This window comes from Myotis lucifugus, unplaced genomic scaffold (assembly GCF_000147115.1).
Source record: "Myotis lucifugus unplaced genomic scaffold, Myoluc2.0 scaffold_130, whole genome shotgun sequence".
NCBI classification, from domain to species: Eukaryota; Metazoa; Chordata; class Mammalia; order Chiroptera; family Vespertilionidae; genus Myotis; species Myotis lucifugus.
In genome coordinates this window covers 676,309-700,274 of record NW_005871178.1, presented here as the reverse complement: position 1 = coordinate 700,274, position 23,966 = coordinate 676,309, and the positions used below count along the sequence as shown (strand labels likewise).

Sequence of the window (23,966 nt, the reverse complement as noted above, 5' to 3'; positions counted from 1 at the left end):
ACGTGTGGAAATATGACTATGCAGTTTTCAAAACCTCTAGAACTATGTGCCCCAAAGAGTAAATTTTATTATACGTAAATTAAAAAACACTTCCTTAATTGATTCCTTTTCACGAAAACATTTGATAATTATTGCTGTGGAAGTATTTATAGTTAGACTTATCCTGCCATAGCCATAATTCCTTCCTGATTCTTTACACAGGCTGAGAAAGACATACATGTTGTTTGTGGCTATAGGCAGGAGAAGGTAGAAGAAAACTTATCCCCAAGGATAATACTTAAATGACCAATTTTTCCCTGATAAAAAAGTCCTCATGAGACAGAAAAAGCAGAGAATAACCACTGGCCACAGGACATCAATAAGGCCACATAGCTACACACAGTGATTAGTCCCCCCAACTTGCCTTGAAAGGACGATGGGGACAGCGATGTGGGAGGGCCACAGGAAGTGCAAGAATGAGAGAACAGTGAGGCCTAGAGGTCTCCATTAATAATAGAAGCAGCAACATGAGTAGCTGTCCCTAGTTGAGTGCTGCCCACGTGCCAGGCACGGTAGTAGTAGTAGTAGTAGTAGTACATCCATCTTAGTCCTCTCAACAGTTCTATGAAGCAGGTATCATTTATTTTATAGTTCACTGATGAGAACCTTGAGACCCACTGGGTTAACTTGACTTGTCCACGTTCACACAGGAAGAGACGGGGAATGTGGTGGGGACCCTTGTCCACTCTGATGGCAGAACCCATGCTTTCCACACTGCCAAGTTACCTCCAGGAAAAGGGAGCTTATCCATAGACAATCTATCACATACAGGGTATTTAACATACCTCAGAGGTCATGCTCCGGCTATTAAAGAGCACGTGTGTACTTTATATAGGAGACATACTATCGAAAATCTAATATTAATTTTTTGAAAAGTTTATTCAGACTCAAGAAGCACACTTGTGGAAAGAACGGTAAAATAAATAGTAAAGAATTCCTTTGTGAAATAAATGATCACCCCACAATCCTTAGGCTGCAAAAGTTTGGATTTTTATATAATAGACTAGAGGCCCGGTTTATGAAATTCATGCACTCGGGGGTGGGGGGTGGTCCCCCAGCCTGGCCTGTGCCCTCTCACAGTGCGGGAGCTCCGCGATCGATTGCCCGAAAGAGGAAGGCCCCATCCACCCATCCAGGGCTCCTCAATGGATTGCCCCAAAGAGGTAGGGCGGAGCTGCGGAACCCACCTTCGCGCTGTGCACGCAGCATCAAGCCCCCGCCCACCTACGTGTGCCTCGCTGCGCACGCAGCCCCACCCACCTGCGTGCGCCGGCTGCGCACGTAGCCTCCTGGTGATCACTCATTACGGCCTGAGGGCGTCATGACCACATAGGCTTTTATTATACAGGATTTTCTTAAGACAGGGCATAGTTTTAACTTGTAATGCGTTTTTAAAAAACCTATGTCTATTTAGTCAGTCTTGTAAGTAAATAAGTCAACAAGATTAAGAAGTTTTATGGAATGAATAAATAAAGGACTTTAGTTAGTCACCTTTTATTTTACAGCTCTTCTAAAGAAACAAAAGGAAGCATGGGACAAATTAAAATCCTTAACATTCCACCACTATGACTTGCAGGATCTCAGTAACAGTGTGCTGGGAGGTAGCTCCAGGCAGCCACATGGCCACTGTATCCATTCCCCAGTTTATATATTCAGTAGCTAAGTTCCATATTAAACAGAAAAGGGGTTACCCAAAGATGCTGAGACCACAGAAATTAAGTAAATATCGATATAGCATTTAATGCACATAATGCATTTACTAGCACAATAAAACATTTAAATATTTGGGCTACTCCTGGAGTAAGCCTGGTATAAAAACCATCTTTAATTCTATTTTTTTTCAATTGTTAAAGAATAGAGAACAAAATTCTCTCTCAACAAACCGATCAACCTCATATGCTATTTTCCAGCTCCCACTTAAAAATGAACAGGATGAAACAATCTGTCCAAAAAATAGAGTCATTACACAGAAAAACACAATGATGCAAAATAACACATTTCAAACTTGGCTCACCTAAAGAGAAAGCTCAGATCAAAATATCTCATGCTAGAAATAATAGTATACAATGCCAAATAATCTTTCTTTAAGAGAATAAAATTTAGAACTCAAATGTGTGTGGTTCCAAATTATGATCAGAAACATATTAAACTAATACCCAAATCCAACCAAAAAGTGCAGAGCTAAGGGCTCAAAGGATATTCTAAAGCACTGAAAACTCAGTGCCCACAAAGTAATCTGAAAAATACTTGCTCAAAATGTTCACAGGAACTTCATGTTTGTGGTGCGGGACAGAAACTGTGCCCAAGAATAATTAGATGATGGTTCTGTAATTTGTAGAAATTCCATTTTTCACCTATTAGAATGGTGACATCACAAGCATCAAATCCATATATGTAAAAGCCTAAGCGACCCTTACGACAGAATGACCGGAATGACCAGAACGACCAGTTGCTATGATGCACATTGACCACCAGGGGGCAGACGCTCAAAGCAGGAGCTGCCCCCTGGTGGTCAGTGCGCTCCCACAGGGGGAGCACCGCTCAGCCAGAAGCCAGGTTCATGGCTGGCAAGTGCAGCTGTAGCGGCAGGAGCCTCTCCTGACTCCATGGCAAGTGACGGCAGCAGGCACAGCGGGCCAGGATGAGTACGAGCAATGGCACCTGGCCCCGGTTCTGGTTCCTCCCTGGCCACCTGCCGCTTGGCGCACTGCTACATCCCTTGGGGGGTGTCTGACTACCAGTTTAGGCCCGATCCCCGCAGTGATTAGGCCTAAACCAGCAGTTGGACATCCCCAGAGGGGTCCTGGGATTGCAAGAGAAGTGCAGGCGGGGCTGAGGGAACACCGCGCCCCCCCTGCCCCCGCCCGCCCCCCACCCCAGTGCACAAACTCATGCACCGGGCCTCTAGTATTAAATAAATTTCCGGCAAACTTGGCTAATGTTTACTAGGCCCTCTGATAATGACTAAAGTTCCAAACTCAAATCCTTATTTGGTTTACAAACAGAACACTTTTACAGCATCTGTAAGAATAAACTCAAATGAGGTTAGTTAACTTAAAAAAAAAAACTAAAGTAAAATGCAATGTTAAGTTAATTAATGTATGCTAAGTGGCTGTAAGTTAAAGTGTAATGACTTTGGTAAAACTCAATGAATTTGGTAATTTTATAAAATCTGCCCAAAGTTTTTGGACACCAGGCTGAAAAATGCCGAAATTTGCCTTCTCTCTCTATACTAAACCCCCTAGCTTCTATAAAATAAATTAGCACTTCAAGAGATTTCCGAAAGGCAAACCTGCTGTTTTGGAAACACAATTCCAGGTGCGGGTAAGTCAACCATATCGGCAGGGGAAGAAACCATAACGTGCATTTTGCAACATACCTTTTCTGGAAGCTGGGATTCCACTTCCTTCTTCAGTCTCCGCAGTAAAAATGGTCGCAAGACCTTATGTAGACGCCGGATGATCAATATAGTTTCTTCTTCATTCAAGTCCACCTACAAGAAGAGAACCGTAGATGACTTTTATTTTCTTTAAAGGATGTTTCATGTAATAACACTTTATGTTACATTTATTATTCATTTCAATATATGTTTGAATGTTTATGTGTTAAGGCCAGGTTTATACCTGGCCACATACACCTCAGAATCCTCTTCCCACCTGCCTACCAGTTGGAAATAAAATAGCCTCTAAATGGGTGTTTGTCTTACGGATGGGTTTGTGGAAAAGGGCTCAGAATTTTATGGGACATAACTGGCAATAAAGACTGACTGAAGCCCTGGCCAGTTGGAGCATCATCCTATGTGGGTTCATACCAGGTTATGGGTTTGATCCCTGGTTGGGGTGCATAGGGGAGGCAACCGATCGATGTTTCTCACATTGATGTTTCTCTCTTTCTAAAATCAATGAAAACATATCCTTGGGTGAAGATTAAAAAACAACCCACACTGGGGGCAGGGGGAGGAAGACTGACATAAAACATGAGTAGCCCTGACTGGGTAGCTCAGTTGGTTAGAACATTGTCCCAATATACCAAGGTTGTGGACTTGATCTCCAGTCAGGGCACATACAAGGATCTACCAATGAGTGCATAAATAAGTGGAACAACTGTTTCTCTCTCCCCCCTTCTCTCTCTCTCTAAAATCAATTTTTAAAAAAAGATTATTAAAGAAAAATAAGAGAACACGAGTAGAGCGACAACAGTTAATGTGTTCTTACTTAAAGTGGAGGCATTAGGTTAGGCTCTTAACTGTGGCTCAAAGGCAGGAACATGCCAAGGGAATAGGCTTGCACACAAAGATGAAAACAAAAGTAGATCCAGCTTATGTTGGCTGATTTCTAAGCCATGCTACCTTGCTCTTCCTATCTTCTGCCCTGATCTTGTTGGAGTTACAGTCACATTTATAAAACCCTCTGCTTTCTCTTTCACCCTCCTCTATCACCTCTAGGGGGCAGAGTTGATTGACTCTATACAAATGGGCGAGTCAATAATTTATTGATAAAAAGAAAATGTACCATACTACTAAAGGGCTAAAGAGTTCCAACCTAAGTTTTCCTAGAGCATTCTTTCTGGCTTTGCATTCCTATAGTTAAGAAATCACAAACCAAAGGACATGTGCCCATTCCTATAGTTAAGAAATCACTAACCAAAAGGTCATGTGCCCATTTCTTTTCTTACAATGGCTCGGGCCCTCCTTTCATCAAGGAGCTCCAAGAGAAGATAGATAGTGGAAGAAGTGGAGGTAAGAAATTTAGAAATGGCTGCTCCAGACTTGAGGAGTATTTATGTAGACACAAAACTGAGGCTCACACTAAACTCTCAAAAAACGTGTACAGAAAATTAGTGTACAACTTCAGTCTTACACACACACTCTTGATGAGGAAACAGTTTAAAGGGAAGCCCACGTTTATAACAAGGATGTACATGTCTTAAGGTTTATGTTCAGCTGGTGAGTTGACCTGTTAAACTGAGGCAGTAACTATCCCTCCACGGGTCCCCCTGGCCCACAGCAGTACAGCATCCCACCGTCAGGAATGTCCTCTGGCGGCCTGGTTGGAGTCAGGACACCCACACTTCACTAGATCCGCTTTCTTCAGAGGGGACACACCCGGGAATGAGAACATGTGCCCCTCGGGTTAGCTTCGGAACGGGGGAGACATTGTAAACCACCCTGTGGGTTTCCTGTCGCTCTAATGTTCTCAGCTCTAGATCCTTTCATTTCATTGTCAAGTAGTGAAAAAAAAAACAAGCTAGACCAGTACCCTTTCTCCAGTCATGGCAAACGGAGCATTGAACCACTGTTCGAAGGTGCTGCAGCTCTTGAAAATGGTGGGGAGGAGGAAGTTGAGGAGCGCCCAGAGCTCCGGGAGCTTGTTCTGCAGGGGGGTCCCGGTCAGCAGGATCCTCCTGGGGGCCACGTAGTGCGTGTTCAGGACCTGAGTCAGCTTGCAGTGGTGGTTCTTCATCCGGTGGCCCTCGTCCACGATCATGTACTTCCACCGGATCTGTAACGTCAGACGGACCGACATGCGGTGAGCAAGGGAAAAGACGACGATTTCCAGGAGGCAAGCGGTGAAATGGAGCCCTAGCTGGTTTGGCTCAGGGGATAGAGCGTCAGCTCAGGGACTGCAGGGTCCTGTGTTCGATTCTGGTGAAGGGCATTTACCTCGGTTATAGGCTCAGTCTCCGGCCTGGCACATGAGGTAGGCAACCAATCGACGTGTCTCTCACATCGATGTTTCTCTCTCTGTCTCTCCCCCTCCCTTCCACTCTCTTAAAAAAATATAAGTCGATGGAAAAAATATCTTTGGGTGAAGATTAATAACAACAAAAAAGAGGTGAAGTGGAAAACCAAAGAATCCATATCTAGTGAAACATATGGTTCTCCTTAGGATAAAAGAACCTCAACAGTCTCTATCCCATACCTGACAGATCAGATATGTCATGTAACAACGGGAAGCTAAAGCAACTAGGTTCCTTAGAGGCCATGTAATTCCAAGCCACCCTTTAACCAAGAAGGAAGCCTGGCTCAGAATGCAATGGTTAAGCCAAGGGGTAGCCCCTGTGTCTCCCCATCCTGTAGTGCTGCTAATGCTGTACCCTGACGCTGTCCCAGGCCTAACGGTCATGCCCCCTCCACACCCAGCAGAATACAGCTCTCCACCTGAGGCAGCAGTTAATGACGGATCCTTCCAGCATTACCTGTAGCTGACAGCCTCTGGCTTCTGCCTTCTTTCCTATTACGTGGGCTGACTATACTACCTTTAGGGCTTGGATCAGTGTTCTTTATTTTAATTTCAATTAGCTGCTAACATTTAAAAGTTGGTATATTTCACATTAAAATCTGGACATCTAGCTTTTCCTTAAAAAAAAAAAAAAAAAGGAAGATCTGGCAACCTGGACTCTCACACATACTAGTATTCCTTACCTGCCAAGCACCTATCCACCAGGTCTAGTCCCTGCTTTACGATATTCTCACTGGCGAAGAGGACAATGCTAAATGTCATCCCTCTCTGTAGGCCAAGCCTTCAGAATTAAACATAACACACTCCCCCCACACAACTATCCCTTCAGAAGTAAAGGATGACCGTCTGATGCAATCCTCCTCCCTACGAAAGCCCCTTTCCTCTCTTGTATTTTACACTTGAGCCCTCTTCAAGGTCACTCGTCTCCATTTCTTAAAGTGAGAACAATGAGGAATGTTCCACGAAGCCTATCCATTCCCTACAGAGCAGGGGCGATGGCCAAGGAAAGCATCTGGTGTTCAGATGTCCCTGGATCCTGCCGCAACGCTCCTGGAGAGAGGAGGGAGACAGCACCGCACTCCCCACAGGTCTCGCCTTCCTCGGCAGAAGCACCAGGGAAATCAGGGGAAAGGATATAAAAGCATCGGTCAGGCTGGGATGTTCAGGTAAAAGGAAACGGCCAGAGATTTTGTGTATTTTTCTGCCTTTACCACCTCTAAGAAAAGTGTTTAAGAATAATCAAAGTTGTACTGCGGCCGTCCCAAAGTTACCAATAGCGTGAAAAGAGGCCAGCAGATAACATGTATTTAAGTAAATATTCTACAACTGCTTTCCTGCCCAATTTGGCTTATGAAATAGTAAACAAGGAAGCAGAGGCCTTAGGTTTTGCTATTGGGCTACTCCTAATTAGGTCTTCCACTCGGAAAAAATCGCTGCCCCGTTCTGTATCTCCATTTCTCCAGTTACAAATAAAAGCGATACATCTCGTTAACAGGCGCCTCCAATGAATTTTGAAATGCCTATGCAGAAAACACGGTCTGAATTTGTTTTCAAGGATCGCAAATGTATAGACACATTCCCATCGTAATACTGAAAACACATCATTTCTGACACCACCAAATGCGTCTCCGAATACGAGGAGTCGGAACACGCACCGCTGCCAGGGCCCTCGCAATGATTAGACCAGCCGTGGGCAAACTACGGCCCGCGGGCCGGATCCCGCCCGTTTGAAATGAATAAAACTAAAAAAAAAAAAAGACCGTACCCTTTTATGTAATGATGTTTACTTTGAATTTATATTAGTTCACACAAACACTCCATCCATGCTTTTGTTCCGGCCCTCCGGTCCAGTTTAAGAACCCATTGTGGCCCTTGAGTCAAAAAGTTTGCCCACCCCTGGATTAGACCACCCCCGGGAACACACTTCCTGTATGCTACTTCCTGTGATGCCATCAAGGGAACGCTCAGTTCCCAGAGCAAAGGGTTAGTGCAGAGACAGAACACACCCCAGAAATGGGGATTCTGTCCAATTTGGGCTATAACTTGGTTTCAGATGATAGTGCATTCAAAACACCACAGGGCAAAAGAAATTACTAAAAAAAAAAAAAAATTAAGTCTTCATATTTCCATGAAAGAAACTACTTCCATCATTCTGCATGAACATATTAGGAGGCAAGATGATACTAATGGGAAAAAATGATATTTTATGGCTAAAGGACAACTTAGGACATACAAATTAGGAGGCATGTAGGTTGCAGGTAGAAAACCACTCTTTCCCAGCTCCAAATGGTCACAGAAACAGCCCAGAGTAATTCAAACAATAATAGCCCATATTTTTTTAGGAAAAAACCTGAAACTGGGACAGCAGTAAAGCCACAGCTCAGAGAAATGTTCACAGGGACAAGACCATGTGGAGAGGCGCTACTCGTCCTCGGAGAGACAAAGGCCCAAGAGGACTGAAGCTATGCTACTGACCATAACCCAGGGCAGCAGAAACAACGAATCCTTCCACACGAGCTGCTGGAGAGAGAAGAGTTGCAGAAGGAACCCAGGCGAACTTTTAAAGAGATGTAAACTGACTATCTATGAGAGGATAAGTAAGAGCCCCAGGACAGATGGTGCGTGTGTGCGCGCGCGCACACACACAAATAGTATGCATACAATTAAAACCCATAACCAAACTATATCTGACTCTAAAAAAAGAAAGAGAGAAATGCCATTTAACAATCAAATTATCCTAGTGAGTATAATCTGGGAAATACTTTACACTCCAGTGCAATGGTCCATCATTTAGCGACAGAAGAATTTTTTTAAACATACCTTTGCAAGAATGTGCTTGTCTTTTATAATGTACTCGTAAGTTGTCAAGAGGACGTTGAATTTGCCACTCCGTAGCTGGGGGACAAGGGAGCGACGCATGGCAGGGGTGCCCTGAATAGAAAGGGAGAAAAACACATATCTATTACCCAGTGGAAGCACATGTGTGCTATTTCTCACTATTCAGAGTTAATGGAGCCCAGGCCCGTGACTAACAATTGCACATATATGCATTATTATATACAGACACATTATCCACCAAGAAAGTGCTCGGTGAAATCGCCCAGGTCTGGACACTTTTCAGTCTCTTAGGGAGAGGCTTTCCCACTGAAAACGGCGGGGAAAGAGAGAAAAGGAAATTGCAGTGACCGCCAGGTAGTGGAGAACCCGCTGCTCTAATGAAAGGCTCCTTTTCTACGGGAGCCTGTAGCAGGCGGCCCGAGCACCCAGGTAATTGCTGAACTTTCTGCAGGCACAGTGAGCCCATCGGTGGCACGGGGAATGCGCGGTATTTGTCATTTGTATTACTCTCATCAGAAACCTCGCAATATGATAATTAACAATTTTCTTCTGCATTTCACTATCTGAAAGTAATTATGGTTTATTACAGTCATCTTCTTGGGATGATTAACTCTCACTGTTTAGTACATGATGTACATGACAAAACTTTACAACCAAATACAGTGCACAGATGTGCATATGGAGTAAAGAAAATGGGGTCTATTTTTTGCTTTTGCACATTTATATATAAACACGGCATTCCAAACCTTGTAAGAAATTTTCACCACAGAAGGAGCCCATTTGTCAAATTCATATGTCCAGTTAGACAGAGTCCTGTAGAACAAAAAATAAATAGAAGAAAGAAAAATAGACATTTGTATAAAAGTCGGTGGTTAAATAGATGTTCTTATTTATTTTCAGGCTTCACCTTGAATATCTTGACTACGTATTTTTTTAAAGGTGTGAAAATAAGAGATAAGTTAGAAATGAGCTGCCACAAAGCATGACAAGTATGTTGTGGGCACATAAAAATAAATCTCAGAAGAAAAAAAAATAAAGAATGCATAATTATAGAGGGCAAAAAAAAAAAAGGAAAAGAAAAAAAAAACACCCTAAATTTTAATACGGGATTGAAAAATAGCAACTGCCGAAGCGATTCGGTGAGTCTTTAGAAACAGCCACACACGTTCAGAGAAAAGTTGAGTCAGGAAAAAAGAAATGACAAAAGCGCGTGAACATATTAAATACATCTGTCAAGAGGAAGCAGGGGAAGAAATAGTGAATGGCCCCCGCCCCTGTTTTTAATCCCTGAAAGCGTGACCATAATATACAAGTCAGAACGTGTAAAATATAGATAAAAAGCAAAACACATATTCAAAATGTAGGTAAAATGCAAAGAATGTCTAAATACTATGGATTCAGATCATCCAGATTAAAGAGGTCTGCAAATAGTCCTCCTTTAAACAAATATGGGAGAAAATACTAAAAGCAGAATCTTTATTTTTTTCTCAAGGTCCAGGTTTGTATTCGCTCGGAGACCTAAGATCTCAGGGATGAAAAATGCAGCCAGACACCCACAGCCAGAGACACTCCCCTGGGGGCGGGGGTGGGGGGGAGTGTGATCAGGTCCTTCTCTCAGGAGTGTCCACTAAGACCTGCAAAGAGCCACTGGGGCGCGAGGCCTGGGAGTGAAATGGTGCACAGCAAAGACCTGTCCTAGTCACTGAAAATGAATTACACATACTGCGGGCAGGATAAGGTAACATTCTCAGTTACAAATTTGATTTAGATTCTGCTTTGAAGGATACAATAAAGAAAGAACAGAATACACAGTCTTTTGAATATATGTAAGCTTTTGGAAATGGAACCAGAAAAAAAATCAAAGAAATTTTTAAATAAAAAAAAACCAAAAAAAAACGAAACCTCTCTCCCCCATTGTTGAGCCGATGAAGGAATAAGGCGCACTGTACAGCGAGGAGGCCGGGAGTGGGGTTGGGGGTGGGAAATAAAAAACCTAAGTCCAGACGACATGCTCCCGGGCACCCCAGCACAGGCTACACTTCTGCTTTCGATGGCTGCAGCACACAGACAGACAACTGCAGAACAAAGGCCGGTACTCACGAAAGGGGCACGATGATGAGATAGGGGCCATTGAGTCTTTTGTGCTCCATCAGGTAAGTGATGAGTGCAATGGTCTGTATGGTCTTTCCCAGCCCCATTTCGTCAGCTAAGATTCCGTTCAAATTGTTATTATACAGGGAGACCATCCATTCCAGGCCCTGGAGCTGAAATGAAGAGTAATTGCTTCAATTACCCAAGATCTGCACAGGTAATTAATACTAATACAACTCAAGTGAGGCTGTGACTTCTTAACTCCACGGTGCTATATGCTGGATCTCCCACAGCAGGAAAGTGAGGGAAGCACCAGCACAAAAGGAATTTAAAACAGGAGCCCGTAATCGTCCCCCCTGCTTGGCAGGTGCCGAGTGCTAATCAGATTTAGAAACGAAGGGCTGGAGCAGACGGGTAGGGTTTTAAGCAGCTTTGCTGCTCATCCCTACTTAGCATTTCGCAGTGTAGGACATTCTAGAATTATTATAAATGAAGAAAACCCAAAGCAAAATCCACTCCAACTACTCCAGGAACAAAAAGCCAATGTGAGGATTAAAGACAGACAAACCAGAGGGCAGGTTTGGCTCAAAGGTCCCAGATCGTTAGAAAGAGCCTTCTTGGCTAAGGAGCCCTCCGCCCAGGGTGGGCTGCCCTTGGTGAGGAAGCCAGGTGACCGGGGAGCCAGGGGCGGCTGCTGGGCTGCAGGAGGGCGTTTCCGGAGGGGGGCGGGGGTCACATCTCCGGGGAAGCAGATGGAAACTTCACTATGTGGGCACTCCCCAAGGGCAGCCTAGGGAAGCTGACTGCCTACCAACAGGTTCCACATATTTGTAAAGCACAAAAGCTCTGCACCGAGATGCAGCTTTGCAGTCCGTCAAATATAAGAAAGGTCGGTGAAAATACAAAATTGTTAAACCTGCCTCTCCCAATAACAATTCCCTTTCCCTCTCATACTACCAATGCTGGATTTGTTTATTTTTTTAAATACAATTTTTATTGATTTCAGAGAGAGAGGGAGAGGGAGAGGGACAGAGAAACATCAATGATCCGAAAGATCATGGATTGGCTGCCTCCTGCAGGCCCCACACTGGGGATTGAGCCTGCAACCCGGGCAGGGCATGTACCCTGACCAGGAATAGAACTGTGACCTCCTGGTTCATAGGTTGATACTCAACCACTGAGCCACACTGGCCAGGCTGGATTAAAAAGGTAGGATCAAAGATAGATAGATAGATAGATAGATATCAGTATCTATATATATCGATATCTGTATTTATATTAGCTAAAGGCAATTTAGCTTGCTCATGCAGTCATGCTTAGGAAAATGTTAATTTTAGTATGTTTTATGTGAGAAAGAAGTAATTTATTTTAAAATGTATTAAATGATTATTCTGTGCAAGGAGCCATGCAAGGAGCTATGGCAGATGGACCCCGAGGGGTGTCAGATGTATGCCTCCCTTCAGAAGCTTTCAAAGAGGAGACAATAAGCCACTCGCCTATACACACGCACCAAGAAACGGCTGGAGTGCCAACGCCACCCATACACGACTGTATGGGCCAGGCTGTTTCCCAGGGAGAGCACTGCACTGGCCTGAACACTTTCAAAGGCCACCGGGAGTCTCTGTGCCACGCAAGACTCCACGCCATCCCAAGGGGTTTCGAAGGACAGCAACGCCAATAAATAGAAGGGAAATGGAAAGAGCCTTTGGGCACATGGGCAAAAGATAGGGGACGTGAGGAAAGGACTGGGAAGCACAGCTGGTGGCTCAGAGGACCTGGTTGCCTGCAACATGACGCCAAGGCCTCCAGACTCTTAGGAAAGCCAACGGAAGGCCAGGAACATTTGGACACTGGGAGGTGGTGGATTCTTTTTTTAAATGAAAATAGGCAAAGGGGCTGAATTTTGCATCTGTGTTAATCCCAGATAAAACAGAAGCAGAAACTGGCAGCAGAAGGGACTAGAGATTCACTAAAATTGTGGGGAATGAACTGTACTTTGTTGGACGGTGAAACTGGAGGGGCTGGGGATTAACCACAGCTTCCAGGAAGCAGCGGGAAGGCCTCCATGATGTGAGGGTTACATAACCATTCATGATGCAAAAATGTGTCCAGGAGCAAGAAGAGAGAAAGCTCACTTGGGGACAGAGTGGTTCTGGAAGGCTCGGAGCTACAACATGAACTGGTCTGAGAGAAAGGGAAAGGATCATCAGGCAGAAGTAACTCCAAGAGACAAGAACCCAGGGGGCAGGGCAAGGCATCCGGGACCTCCAGCCGCCCAGTGCAGGAGAAGGGCACACCATTGGCATATGGAAGCGGGGGAGTGGGTGTGAAGGACAGTGATGGACGAGTGCTGAGAAAGGTACCGGATGGCAGCAGAAATCCATGGGCCATTGAGTTACTCATGAATAATCCAAAGAACACATCTCCCAGACACAGACATGTACCAGTTTACCAGAACATACTATGAATTAATATCTACGTCGGGCAGACCAAGTAAGGTGATATGCACTTGGAACCTCATGAAAGTAGTGCGGTCTCTTTGGGGAAAACGTGACTCACTACAGACGGAGCAGTGCTTGTCAAAGTGTGTTCCCGGGGCTCCTGGTGCCCCCAACCTTCCCAGGAGAGCCACAGGCCCAGCGATTTCACAGTAACTTCAGGGCATTGTTCACCTTTTATGTTGTGATACAAAAGCAACAGTGGGTGAGAACTCCCAAGGCAGCACTGTGGCAGCCGCTGTAGCTTTACCCCGGCCACGGCGGCAGATGCAGGGCCGCGTTTAAGTGTGTAGAGGACCCGAGTCCAAAAGGTTTGAGAACTGTTGGCCTAAAGCACGTGGTTTCTAATAGGTGATATATGGAAATAAGGCTGGGGAGTCAAAGAAATCGGAGAACTAGAAAGTTAGTTATTTTATTGCATAATACTGATGTGCCATTATGGATTATACATTGATATTTGTAGAGTCATGGATGTGCTGACGTACAGCATGGATTATTAGGAGGGGTCCTGTCAGGGTGCCCAGGTGGCTGGATGGCTCAGGACGGTCCTGGGTTATGCCTATTATCAATAATAAGGACCCCTATTGTCACTCTCATTAGTACCCAAGTTTGAAACAGTAAATTATATGGTAATCCTCGCTACAGCTGGTGGTATCTCCCATATTTATTTGACCATGGGACCTATTTTTCTTTTTCTTTCTGAGGTACATCTCATGGGACGAATGTCCCAAGGAACACACTTTGGGAAACACTATAAAGTGGGAGGAGAGAGAAGACAGCAGCTGACCTCATTCCACACAGGTCACATGAAATGTGTTATATTTACAGCCTAGTTTCCACCAAAGCACGGATGCTCACCACTGTATTTAGACTTAAAAAGATAAAAGTGTAAATGGAGTAGACAGCGACTGCTGGGTGGCTGGACTATGGCCACCAGTGCAATTTCCAAAGAAACACTTCGTTTGCTCCCCAGTTAGGTACATGTTCCCGACACTCGTCAAATGTGGCTGGGCTTTCCATCCTGTCGCCATCCATGATGAAACGGTTCCAGGTGGCAAGCCAGGATTTCTTATAACACAATTCATCCCAAAACCCCAGAAGGGAAAGCAGAGATGCCCGGGAAGAGATGGTAACATGGAAGTGCTCTCAGAGCAGGATGACAGGCAGAATGGAGAGAATGTCAGTCCCGTAAGCAGGGGGACCTAGAATGCCTTCTCCTCATCAACCCTCTTAAGCAATCGACACACGCACAGACACACTCCAGTGCAAAAGAGGTAGAAGCTGGTGGCCCGCCAAGGAGACACAGACCCAGCGGTTACCTGGTAGTGCTTCAGGGTCCCGTTGATGAGGAGGGCAGACTGCTTCTCCACCCTCTCGGAGATGGCGTGGGCCACTGTGTAGTAGGACTGGGAGCCCCTGGCACTGCACTGCATGCTGTACTCGTCATCCACGTCTTGCTTGGCTGTCCTGGGACGGAGAAAGTGGAGGATCACGCACACACATCTGGGTGCGTGTGTTTTATTTCGATCCATTCAGAAAGATGAATGGAAAGCCTAAAATAGCTGCAGTGAGCGTGGTTTATTTATCACCTACTATTTAATCGCCTGGCAATTAAAATACATTATCTGTAATTCTCACAAAACAGAGCAAGGCAGACTTATTAGTTTTATGCATGTGGAGAACTTCAGGCTCCGAGAGGTGAGTGAATTTGCCTGTCACATAAAATTAGTGGAGTCAGGATCCGAATGCAGGCCGGCGTGACCTCCAATGACCAATAGGAACGTGAGCCACACCTGCAGATGAACACTGCCTGTAAAGCTGTCTTAGGCTCTTGGGACGTAAGGATAAATCCTACGCCCAGAGCACAGTCCGCAGCTTTCGTTGCTACTTCATAACTGTAATTTTGCTACTGTTATGAATTGTAATGTAAATATCTGATATGCAGGATGTATTTAGGCGACCCCTGTGAAAGGGTCGTTCGACCGCCAAAGGGGTTGCGACCCACAGGTTGAGAACCGCTGCCTTAGGCTCTTGGGAAGTAAGGATAAATCCTATGCCCAGAACACAGTCCGCGGCTTGGAGGGCAGGTGAGAGAAGGCCGAAGTCAACATAAGAGACAGGAAAGAGGAAGGTCGTCATAAATCCTATGCCCAGAACACAGTCCGCGGCTTGGAGGGCAGGTGAGAGAAGGCCGAAGTCAACATAAGAGACAGGAAAGAGGAAGGTCGTCTTCCATGTTCTATGCCAGGTTGGGGAGCTCGTATTTTATTCTACAGGCAATGAGGGGGGCAGACTGATAAAACAGGTTCCTCAGAGAAGCACTGATCAGACCATCAAAGCTCAGAGGGAAGGTAGTGGAGGGCGGAGGTAGGGGGAGAGATCAACCAAAGGACTTGTATGTATGTGTATAAGCCTAACCAATGGACACGGACACCAGGGGGATGAGGGCATGAGTGGGGGAGCGGGAGGGGGGAGACAATGGGGGGATAAGGACACATATGTAATACCTTAATCAATAAAGAAAAAAATAAACTGAAAAAAAGAGAAAAATAAATAAACAAAGTGGGGCCTACAGCCCTGCAATAAAAGGAGGAAAGATGAAAATGTTCATTTTTTTTCCTTTTAAATGTCACCACTTTATAATGTTCTATTTTGCCGACTGTTTCATTATAACTTCCTTTAAATATTAGAGCCACACACACAAAGAGCTGTGTAGACCAAGGACGTGGGGGACGACCAGGGTGCGGCAGGAGCTGGGCACGCAGAGGGGGAAGGAGGAGAGAGGGGCGTTTCCTGGCGGGACCTGGTGGCCGGCTGGCTTGGCAACAAGGACAGAGGGGATGCTGTCTCTCACTTGGGTTCTGGGTGAGCGCTGACGCCACTGAGGGAGGGAGGAAGGGCGGTGAAGCAGCCAGTGGAGGGGCCAGTGTGATCAGTTCAGTCTGGGGCAGAGTGCAGGTGACAGTGCGGAGCCCAGGAGTGAGCCGGAGCTGGGAGCGGGGATTCAGGAGGGAGAAGAGGTCAGAGGGGGCAGAGGAGCAGCCAGGAGCCCTGGAGCCCAGAGGTGACTTCTCACAGTGATTCAAGTGGAGTGTGGGCACGACGTCAGCCTCTTGCCTCCAAATTTTCCAAAAGAAAACTCCTAAAGCCTAACTTAGGTCATGAAATGCTCTGCAAGGAAGGAAACTCTTGAGAGATACTCACTCAATGATCTGCTTCGCATCCTTCTCGGAAACTTCTTCACTGTTTGGATCCAGAATTATTTTCTCTTCGTTTTCCTGCCGACTGGACTCTTCTTCCTCATCCTGGGAAGAAACAAAGATTCCATTCTGTCAAGCGAATCTCTATGATTGGCATTTTCCAAAAAGAGACTAAAGCAGGGGTGGGCAAACTTTTTGACTCGAGGGCCACAATGGGTTCTTAAACTGGACCGGAGGGCCGGAACAAAAGCATGGATGGAGTGTTCGTGTGAACTAATATAAATTCAAAGTAAACATCATACATAAAAGGGAACGGTCTTTTTTTTTTTTTTAGTTTTATTCATTTCAAATGGGCCGGATCCAGCCCGCGGGCCGTAGTTTGCCCACGGCTGGACTAAAGAGTGTCCAACTTCACAAATGAAGTAAATAAAATGAAGGAGGAAGTAGATCTAACACCTCCCTATACCGGGCAATACAAACCATTCCACTGCTGTTTAAATCACTCAATGGGAGAACGAAGGTGACCCTCAGAGGAGCCCCTGGCACCTTTGCTCCTAAGGACAAAACTGTAACAGTCATGCCAGAGAGAGGGACATCACCGCTTGGTTGTCTAAGAGTCCTGTAACCACATGCCTCTCACCAGCGTAGCCACACTCTACATCCGTCTCTCCGCGGCCGGGCTCTAGACATGTTCGCCTTGTCCTACTCCTAAGAATGTCCTCTCAGATAGGCCAGTGGGTTTTGATGGCCCCGGGCGTTTGCAGTCCGGGCTGGGGCCTGTAGTCACGTGGCTTTGTGGTACTTCACACCTTGCATTTCTGAATGTTTTGGTGAAAACTGTCCGTAACTCGCCACAGGACTCATCATCTCCCCACCCCGTCATTGTGCACTGCGTTCCGCTGTGCTGTCTGAAAGCTTCACTAAATACTCACTGTGCCCACCACTAACCACTGGTGTGGAAGACTAACTCTTTCCAGATAATCCAATAGAATTTCCTTTAAAAGTGGATTTAAAGAGAACGATGCTTTTTCATAATTCTTGAGTGAAAAAATACAAAGTGACACAATATTAGTTCTGAAAATCAGACCTATGATGACGGATCATTGAGAGCAGGGGCTAAACTGAGGAATCAGCACCGCTCCTCATTTTCCAGGCGAGAAGCGAAGTGGTGCGAGGGGACTTGCCACGAGTGGGTGGCAGACCCCAGATGGCAAGTTCACTCTATTCCTGGCTATCGGGGCTGCCAGCATCTGTCAGTCTTGGCTGGCATGCGTGGGCTAAAGAGTCCACTTTATCTCGTCTCTGTCCCTCCCTGGCTCTGAATGAGAAGACTCTTCCAACAGATTATTTATGGGCCCATGTATCCAAGTCAACAAGAAACATGTTTAAAACTGGTTTTATAAGCTTCAAATATACCAGAGAAAGAATAGCCTACAAGAAAAAAAATAGCATGGCTCTAACAACACTTGCTTTTTAATAGCATGCTTTTGTAAAAATATAACTTTTATTTTTCCTCTTTGCAAAGTGTCCACAGTAGATTAATTTAGAAAACCTAGGTCCACACAATAGAAGGAAATAACGATTGTCTTAAAACCCCAGTGAGCTATTCGGGAAGGCAGCTTTGCCCTGTCTGTGGCATCTGTGCCGTGGCCACTCTGAACCAGGATTCCTCGACAAGGGCAAAAATCACATTCAGTGACCACACACTAACAACAGAGATGAAGGAGATGGAAATATTTTAAAAATCTATTTGTAATTATTAAGCATTTCATAATCGATCTGAAAATTCCTTTATTATTTTATAATTCTATGAAAAGCATACAAGATTACTATTTTAGGTTCTAGATATATTGAGTATTCCTTCCAAGAGACTGAAAAATGTGCTTCTCTTTTTGGTAACAAGTATACCCAAGGATTTCAAACAAGAACCACATTTAAAGGGAAATCAAGAGGATCAATACAGTCATTAAACCAACCCCGAGTTGCCCTTTTAGTCTAAGTTCCTGGACTTTCCATTTCAAATAGATGCTAAGGAGCAAAGAATTTCAGAAATTTTTAGGCAGCGAACCCTTAGAGTGAGCCACTTGGAGGCATGGGAGTGACTTTCCCAAAGTGATCCATCTTCCGTTCTCCCCTAAAGACGGTTCTACCCCTTCTGATTTAATGACGGCTTCTCTCTCCTGGTTCCGAAAGAATTTAGAATTCACCAAGTCTCCCCATTGGTCAGGAGCCCCCAAGAGGTCACGGCACGGCGAGGCGTGCCCCACCAAAGCTGTGGCAAGCCCTCAGCCCCAGTCATTACCCGAAGGCCAATGCTGAAAGCAGAGTACAGAAGGACACAGGTGCTTCCCTCATAGACTTTCAAACCAGTGAACTCAGATGCACATACGTACCTCCTCCTCATAATCAGAATCACTTTCTTCGCTGTCGGACCTGGGGGCGACTTCGTAACTACAGGGAAAGGGGTGGGAAGGAGATAGGGCTTAGTTCTTTGGATTATAAGACAATGTATACACGCATGACTCAACCAGCATGTTCAGTGTGCGAGTGACAAGCGCAGGTACCAACTTCAACCACTTCAGCAAAGGCCGTGTTGCTTTAGGTCCAAGGTTTTACAAGGAGCACAAACATTGACAAGGCCAAAGAACACCAACAATTCTGCTGTAACGCTCACCCAGGATTCATTTCCAACCAGGCGTCCAGCTGACTTGCTTTGGGTGCTTCCGGTCCAAACAGGACCTTGCCGGTTTCTGTGTGAGTTACTTTGACAGGAAGGTCACTCATCTGACTGCTCTCATCTATCGGCTGGAAAGGAGAGAAAATAACAAAAACACATCACCCCTTGGTGCTCTCCCAGTTCTGTGCGGGGCATCTCTCGGCCTTCTGGCTGCCGGCATCTGAAACCCGTTTTTGTGATTGGAAATGTCACCAGCACAAGACCTCAGCTCCCCCAAATGGATGCACTCACCGTGGCTCTGAATTGGGAGCTAGAAGTTCAAGGCAGTTCAAGGCCCAACAGGCACACTGGTGGGAGGGCAGACCCCAGCGGCGGCAGAACCAGGACGGTGGTCCTGGCTGAGCCAAGCTCCTGTCTGCTCCCGCATCAGCCACGTCCTCACTGACCATTGTATGTATAATACCAGGTGTAGCTTCAAGTCCGGCTCTCCAGGCTTCCTGGAGGTCTGATGAATTATCCAACATCCTGTTAATACATCCCCTTGCTACTCCCATCAGGCAGAGCTGATTTTTGTCATTTGCAACGAAGAACCTCAGCCTCCAAATAATGACACCCCTCCTCAGATAACGACTAGGGCAAACTTATGGTTTCAGAGAGAATGGGAAAAGAAAAAAGTGTGTAACTTGTATCATCTCATTACTGGCTGGTATGGCTTAGCAGAACCAGTGTCCCTGACCCAAAACCAAACCACCAGGTACCAAACCAACCATTGATAGCTGGGCGTGTGATAAAGCCAAAAGCTCCGAGCATCTGAAATCTGCAGAATAGACTGAGCAGAAGTTCATTATCAGACTCTCCATGAAAAATGGCTTGCTCCAAAAATTAAGCGAATCAATGTTATTGCAGAGGCTGCGTTGAACCTACTTCAGAGAATACACTGTTTCATGAGGCCTAAGGGTGGAGTAATCCTCCCCAAGTGACTGCTACGGGTTGGAGGGGATTGTGCTTCCGGGACAGGTCCCAGGCAAGATGTCTGTTTGGAAACGCTTGGCCTGCGAGTCTTTCAAGTTATCTATCTCCGTAAAAGTTACAAAATCCAATGCTTAGACTATTCATTAATTCCAAACATTTTCTTCTACATTATTCTTATTTGGAGTTAAATAAAAATGACAGGAAAAATAGTGTACTCTAGGTTACTGTCTAAATCTAATAGGAAACGAACCTCCCCTCTTTCCCTCAAAGTGCTGTCAGAATAAGACATAACAGATCAGCAATTATCCACAAAAATAACCTTTGAAAAGAGAAAAGGCTCACCCTAGACTATCATTGTTTTTCTTCCTGTATGTGTGCTAAGGCCGCATGGTGGTGAACACCATTACTTTATATGCCAAGATGACACTTCTTCCTCATTAATGTAAAAGGTCACCTGCATGCTCACACGATAGAGAAGGAAATCTACCATTTACTATCATCTCCCATGGAAGAATCATACTCTGTGATCTTGAACTATTATAACACAACTTATCCCTCTGCTTCAGATGTCATGCCTCAGAGAACACGGGGGGGGGGGGGGGTCCCCGCAGCTGGAATGACGACTTCGGCAGAAGCACTGAATGAGTGGCACATCAGTGGAATAGGAAACTTATTTCAAAACAACCCGAGCGAGAGGTCCGCTTCGCCCACTGCAGCACACAGAGCACGCATGTGCTGAGATTTAAAGAAAAAAAAGGTGTATGTCACAGGCCCTAGATCCGTAGGTAATTTTCCCAAGAGGTGATAAGAGATAAAGTGCTCTCATAGTAACATGTTAATCTCTCCCCGGTGCTTGTTAATCACAGACTGATGTGAGGCTAGCTTAGGTCAGGCTGGGCTTTTACAAATTAGAGTGTTTCCAAGTGCTCTTATAGTATTCTTCCCCCTTAACAGCCCACGGAGAATTTCTCACACATCAGACATTTATCCCGTCCCTTCTTTCTTAGGGATGGATTACAGCGGTTAAGCAACATTTACTGTTCAAAGGGTTTCTGCATAGACTGGTGGTTCCAACCTTTCTTCTGCATCCAGGCTGTTCACATTCACAATACATCTCACGTGCAGTGATTCTAGAACAGGAAGAGGCAACCCTCCACCCACCCCAAACCTCCGAGCAGGTTTATCCGAATCTGCGAGAGGAGGAGGCGGAGGCTTGAAGCACGCTCCCTCCACATCCTGCTCCGGGAGTATGCCTCCTCGTGTGAATCACTGGCAGGGAACTTGGAGTTTTCAGAGGGAAAAAAAAAATCCAATAAATGAATAACTGTATTCTCATGATCCAGGAGACTATTGGAAATACTAGAAAAAATTTAGGAATATGCTGATGAACTGACAAATAGAAGCTACATTGTAAGCCTACAGAAGATGTCAAAAAAATAAGTTAACAAGCCCAGCCGGCGTGGCTCAGTGGTTGAGCATTGACCTATGAACCAGGAGGTCACGGTTCGATTCTCAGTCAGGGCACATGCCCGGGTTGCAGGCTCGATCCCCAGTGTGGGGCCTGCAGGAGGCAGCCAATCAATGATTCTCTTTAATCATTGATGTTTCTCTCTCTCTGTCCCTCTCTGAAATCAATAAAAATATACTTTTTAAAGAATAAGTTAACCAAACATGTTAATTGGTTGGCTTATGGAGTATTATAATTTCAAATTAGTAATAAACTAAGGAAGCTGGGTCACAGTTTATGCTTCTGTATCATTTACTGGGCAAATGTAATTATAGAATCACTTAAGATTTTACACATTCTATGTATTCCAAAACGTATGCTTATACTGGGCAAATGTAATTATAGAATCACTTAAGATTTTACACATTCTATGTATTCCAAAACGTATGCTTATATGTGCACAGAAAATTGTAACCCTTTTATACTATGCTAATGGACTACACTTCTTTACTTAAAGATGAATGGCTGAGTAAAAATAAAATTAGTATACACAGACAATGACATGTGTGGTAAGGCATGGCAGGGACTCACTGAGCAGAACACAGTAGAAATGGACGCAAAATCCTTACCTCTCCATCTGGTCCCAGGGCAGACTCTCCTCCCTCTGCGTTCTCTTCGGCCTTCTGTGAAACGACAATGTGTCACATGTCATGGGGCAGCCAAGAGGACGGGGACAGGAAGGGCTTCGCGGTAACTCTGGGGTACGTCACAGCGCTGCATTACTACCTACCCTCACCGAACGAAGCTCAATATTCATGCCTTTTATTTTTAATTTATTTATTTTTAATTTATCTTTATTGCCGAAAGTATGATAGATGTCCCCTTTGTGGTGTGTGTGTGTGTGTGTGTGTATTTTCCCATTGATCCCCTTTTATTTTTACTTGTTTTCATCGTCTAAGACAAAGTGTGTATTTTATTAGCAACTTGCAGAGCGTTCTTGAAAGCCAGGTGTGATTCAAGGCCAGCACACTAGAGATTTGTGGGTTGTGTCTTCTAGGATCCAAAGAGCTTAAGGCATTGGCAGTACTGAGACTGAGAGCGAGAGCGAGAGCGAGAAAGGGAGAGAGGCCAGAGGCTGCAGTGTTCTCAAGTCTGGCGCTGGGAAGACACATCCTGATGCAGTCAGCAAAACTTTCCTATTCTTTTAGCGGATTTTCTGAAAATGTCCATTGAGAATAAACTCTGAACTACTCTTGAGTCATAAAAATACAAAATGATATAATATTCTGTGAGTTCTCCAAATGTTTTTCATTCTACCTAATGGGCTTTCATAATAGAAAGTATTTACACAGTGGGCATATGGGGAAATTCGAAGCAGATACTGTGATCTCATGAAAAATTCTCCAATCTCTTAGTCCATTAACCTCTGAGAGCCTCAGAGACAGCCTACATGGAAAGCTAGGATTATGCCACATTTTGTACATACCCAAGAGAGTCTTATCTGTAATATACACAAACTAGTCTAAAATGTCTTCCATATGTAAGGACTTCTTTAACAAGTGAAATCTTTCACATCACCTTTACAGAATACTTATTTTAAAGTTATTGCTGGAAAGCTATACTACTTCAGGGCAGTATAATGAGAAGAAAAAAAAACTTCAGTTATTTGCTTTATCAAGACATTTAAGAAAATAAGCTTTCCTCCCCGGACCCTTTAGTTAATTAAAAATATATATAATGATACAGAATCAATATTAACTCCACTTTGTTTACTTAAGGCATTGATTATATAATACATATTTGCTTTCCATGTAAATAACAATCGTCTCTTGACAAAACAGCTTTTATAGAAAATGTTTAATGTCTAAAATTCAGCCTTTTGGCCATACTGAAGAAATGCAGTTTCCATAAATGTTTGAAAATTCTGAAGTTCTCTTATAACTTTCTTGGGTGTAGGTGCGTATGCTAAAGCACAAGGCACCAAAGACAGAAAAAAAACACTCCCTCTGGTTATGATTTCCCAAGAATTTAAGTTTCTATTCACACTACCCCAAAGTGAAAATGTTTACAAGCTCAAAAGAAATGATCAGTATCGAAAAGCACCAGGCCCTGTGTCTAGGCTGGAAGTATAGAGGGAACAATAGCAGAAAAGAAACCATCTCTACCACCAACCCCTGGAGCTTTCACTTCTGGAGTTCTCGGGCACAATCTTCAGGCAACTGTTTTAATTAGTGGGAGAAAGTCAATTAATCCCACCATTCTTTCCATACAAATCAGAAATGAGCTACCAATTTGGCCAACAAAGGAAATCAAATGAGACAATGAATAAGCCAATTTCCAATAGCTAGCTAGTGGAACTGGATCACCATTTCAATGAATAGCACCTTAAAAAGCTTGAAGGACCATCAATAATAAAATCAAAGCTACTCTGAAGGATACTTTTCTATGAATATGCTGGAGACC

General features: G+C 44.6%; 1 protein-coding gene across 1 annotated transcript in view; it reads right to left on the bottom strand.

Moving 5' to 3' along the window:
• The window catches only part of SMARCA2 (SWI/SNF related, matrix associated, actin dependent regulator of chromatin, subfamily a, member 2), a 167,559-nt gene that overhangs the window by 90,626 nt on the left and 52,967 nt on the right, over positions 1-23,966 (bottom strand). The window contains exons 10-19 of the mRNA XM_014460338.2: positions 22,133-22,186; positions 19,082-19,212; positions 18,801-18,858; positions 16,412-16,512; positions 14,527-14,674; positions 10,719-10,882; positions 9,365-9,431; positions 8,601-8,711; positions 5,298-5,540; positions 3,311-3,532 (exon numbers count right to left, since the gene is read on the bottom strand). Coding sequence (XP_014315824.1) covers positions 3,311-3,532; positions 5,298-5,540; positions 8,601-8,711; positions 9,365-9,431; positions 10,719-10,882; positions 14,527-14,674; positions 16,412-16,512; positions 18,801-18,858; positions 19,082-19,212; positions 22,133-22,186 — 1,299 coding nt within the window. The remainder of the gene's footprint in view (positions 1-3,310; positions 3,533-5,297; positions 5,541-8,600; positions 8,712-9,364; positions 9,432-10,718; positions 10,883-14,526; positions 14,675-16,411; positions 16,513-18,800; positions 18,859-19,081; positions 19,213-22,132; positions 22,187-23,966) is intronic.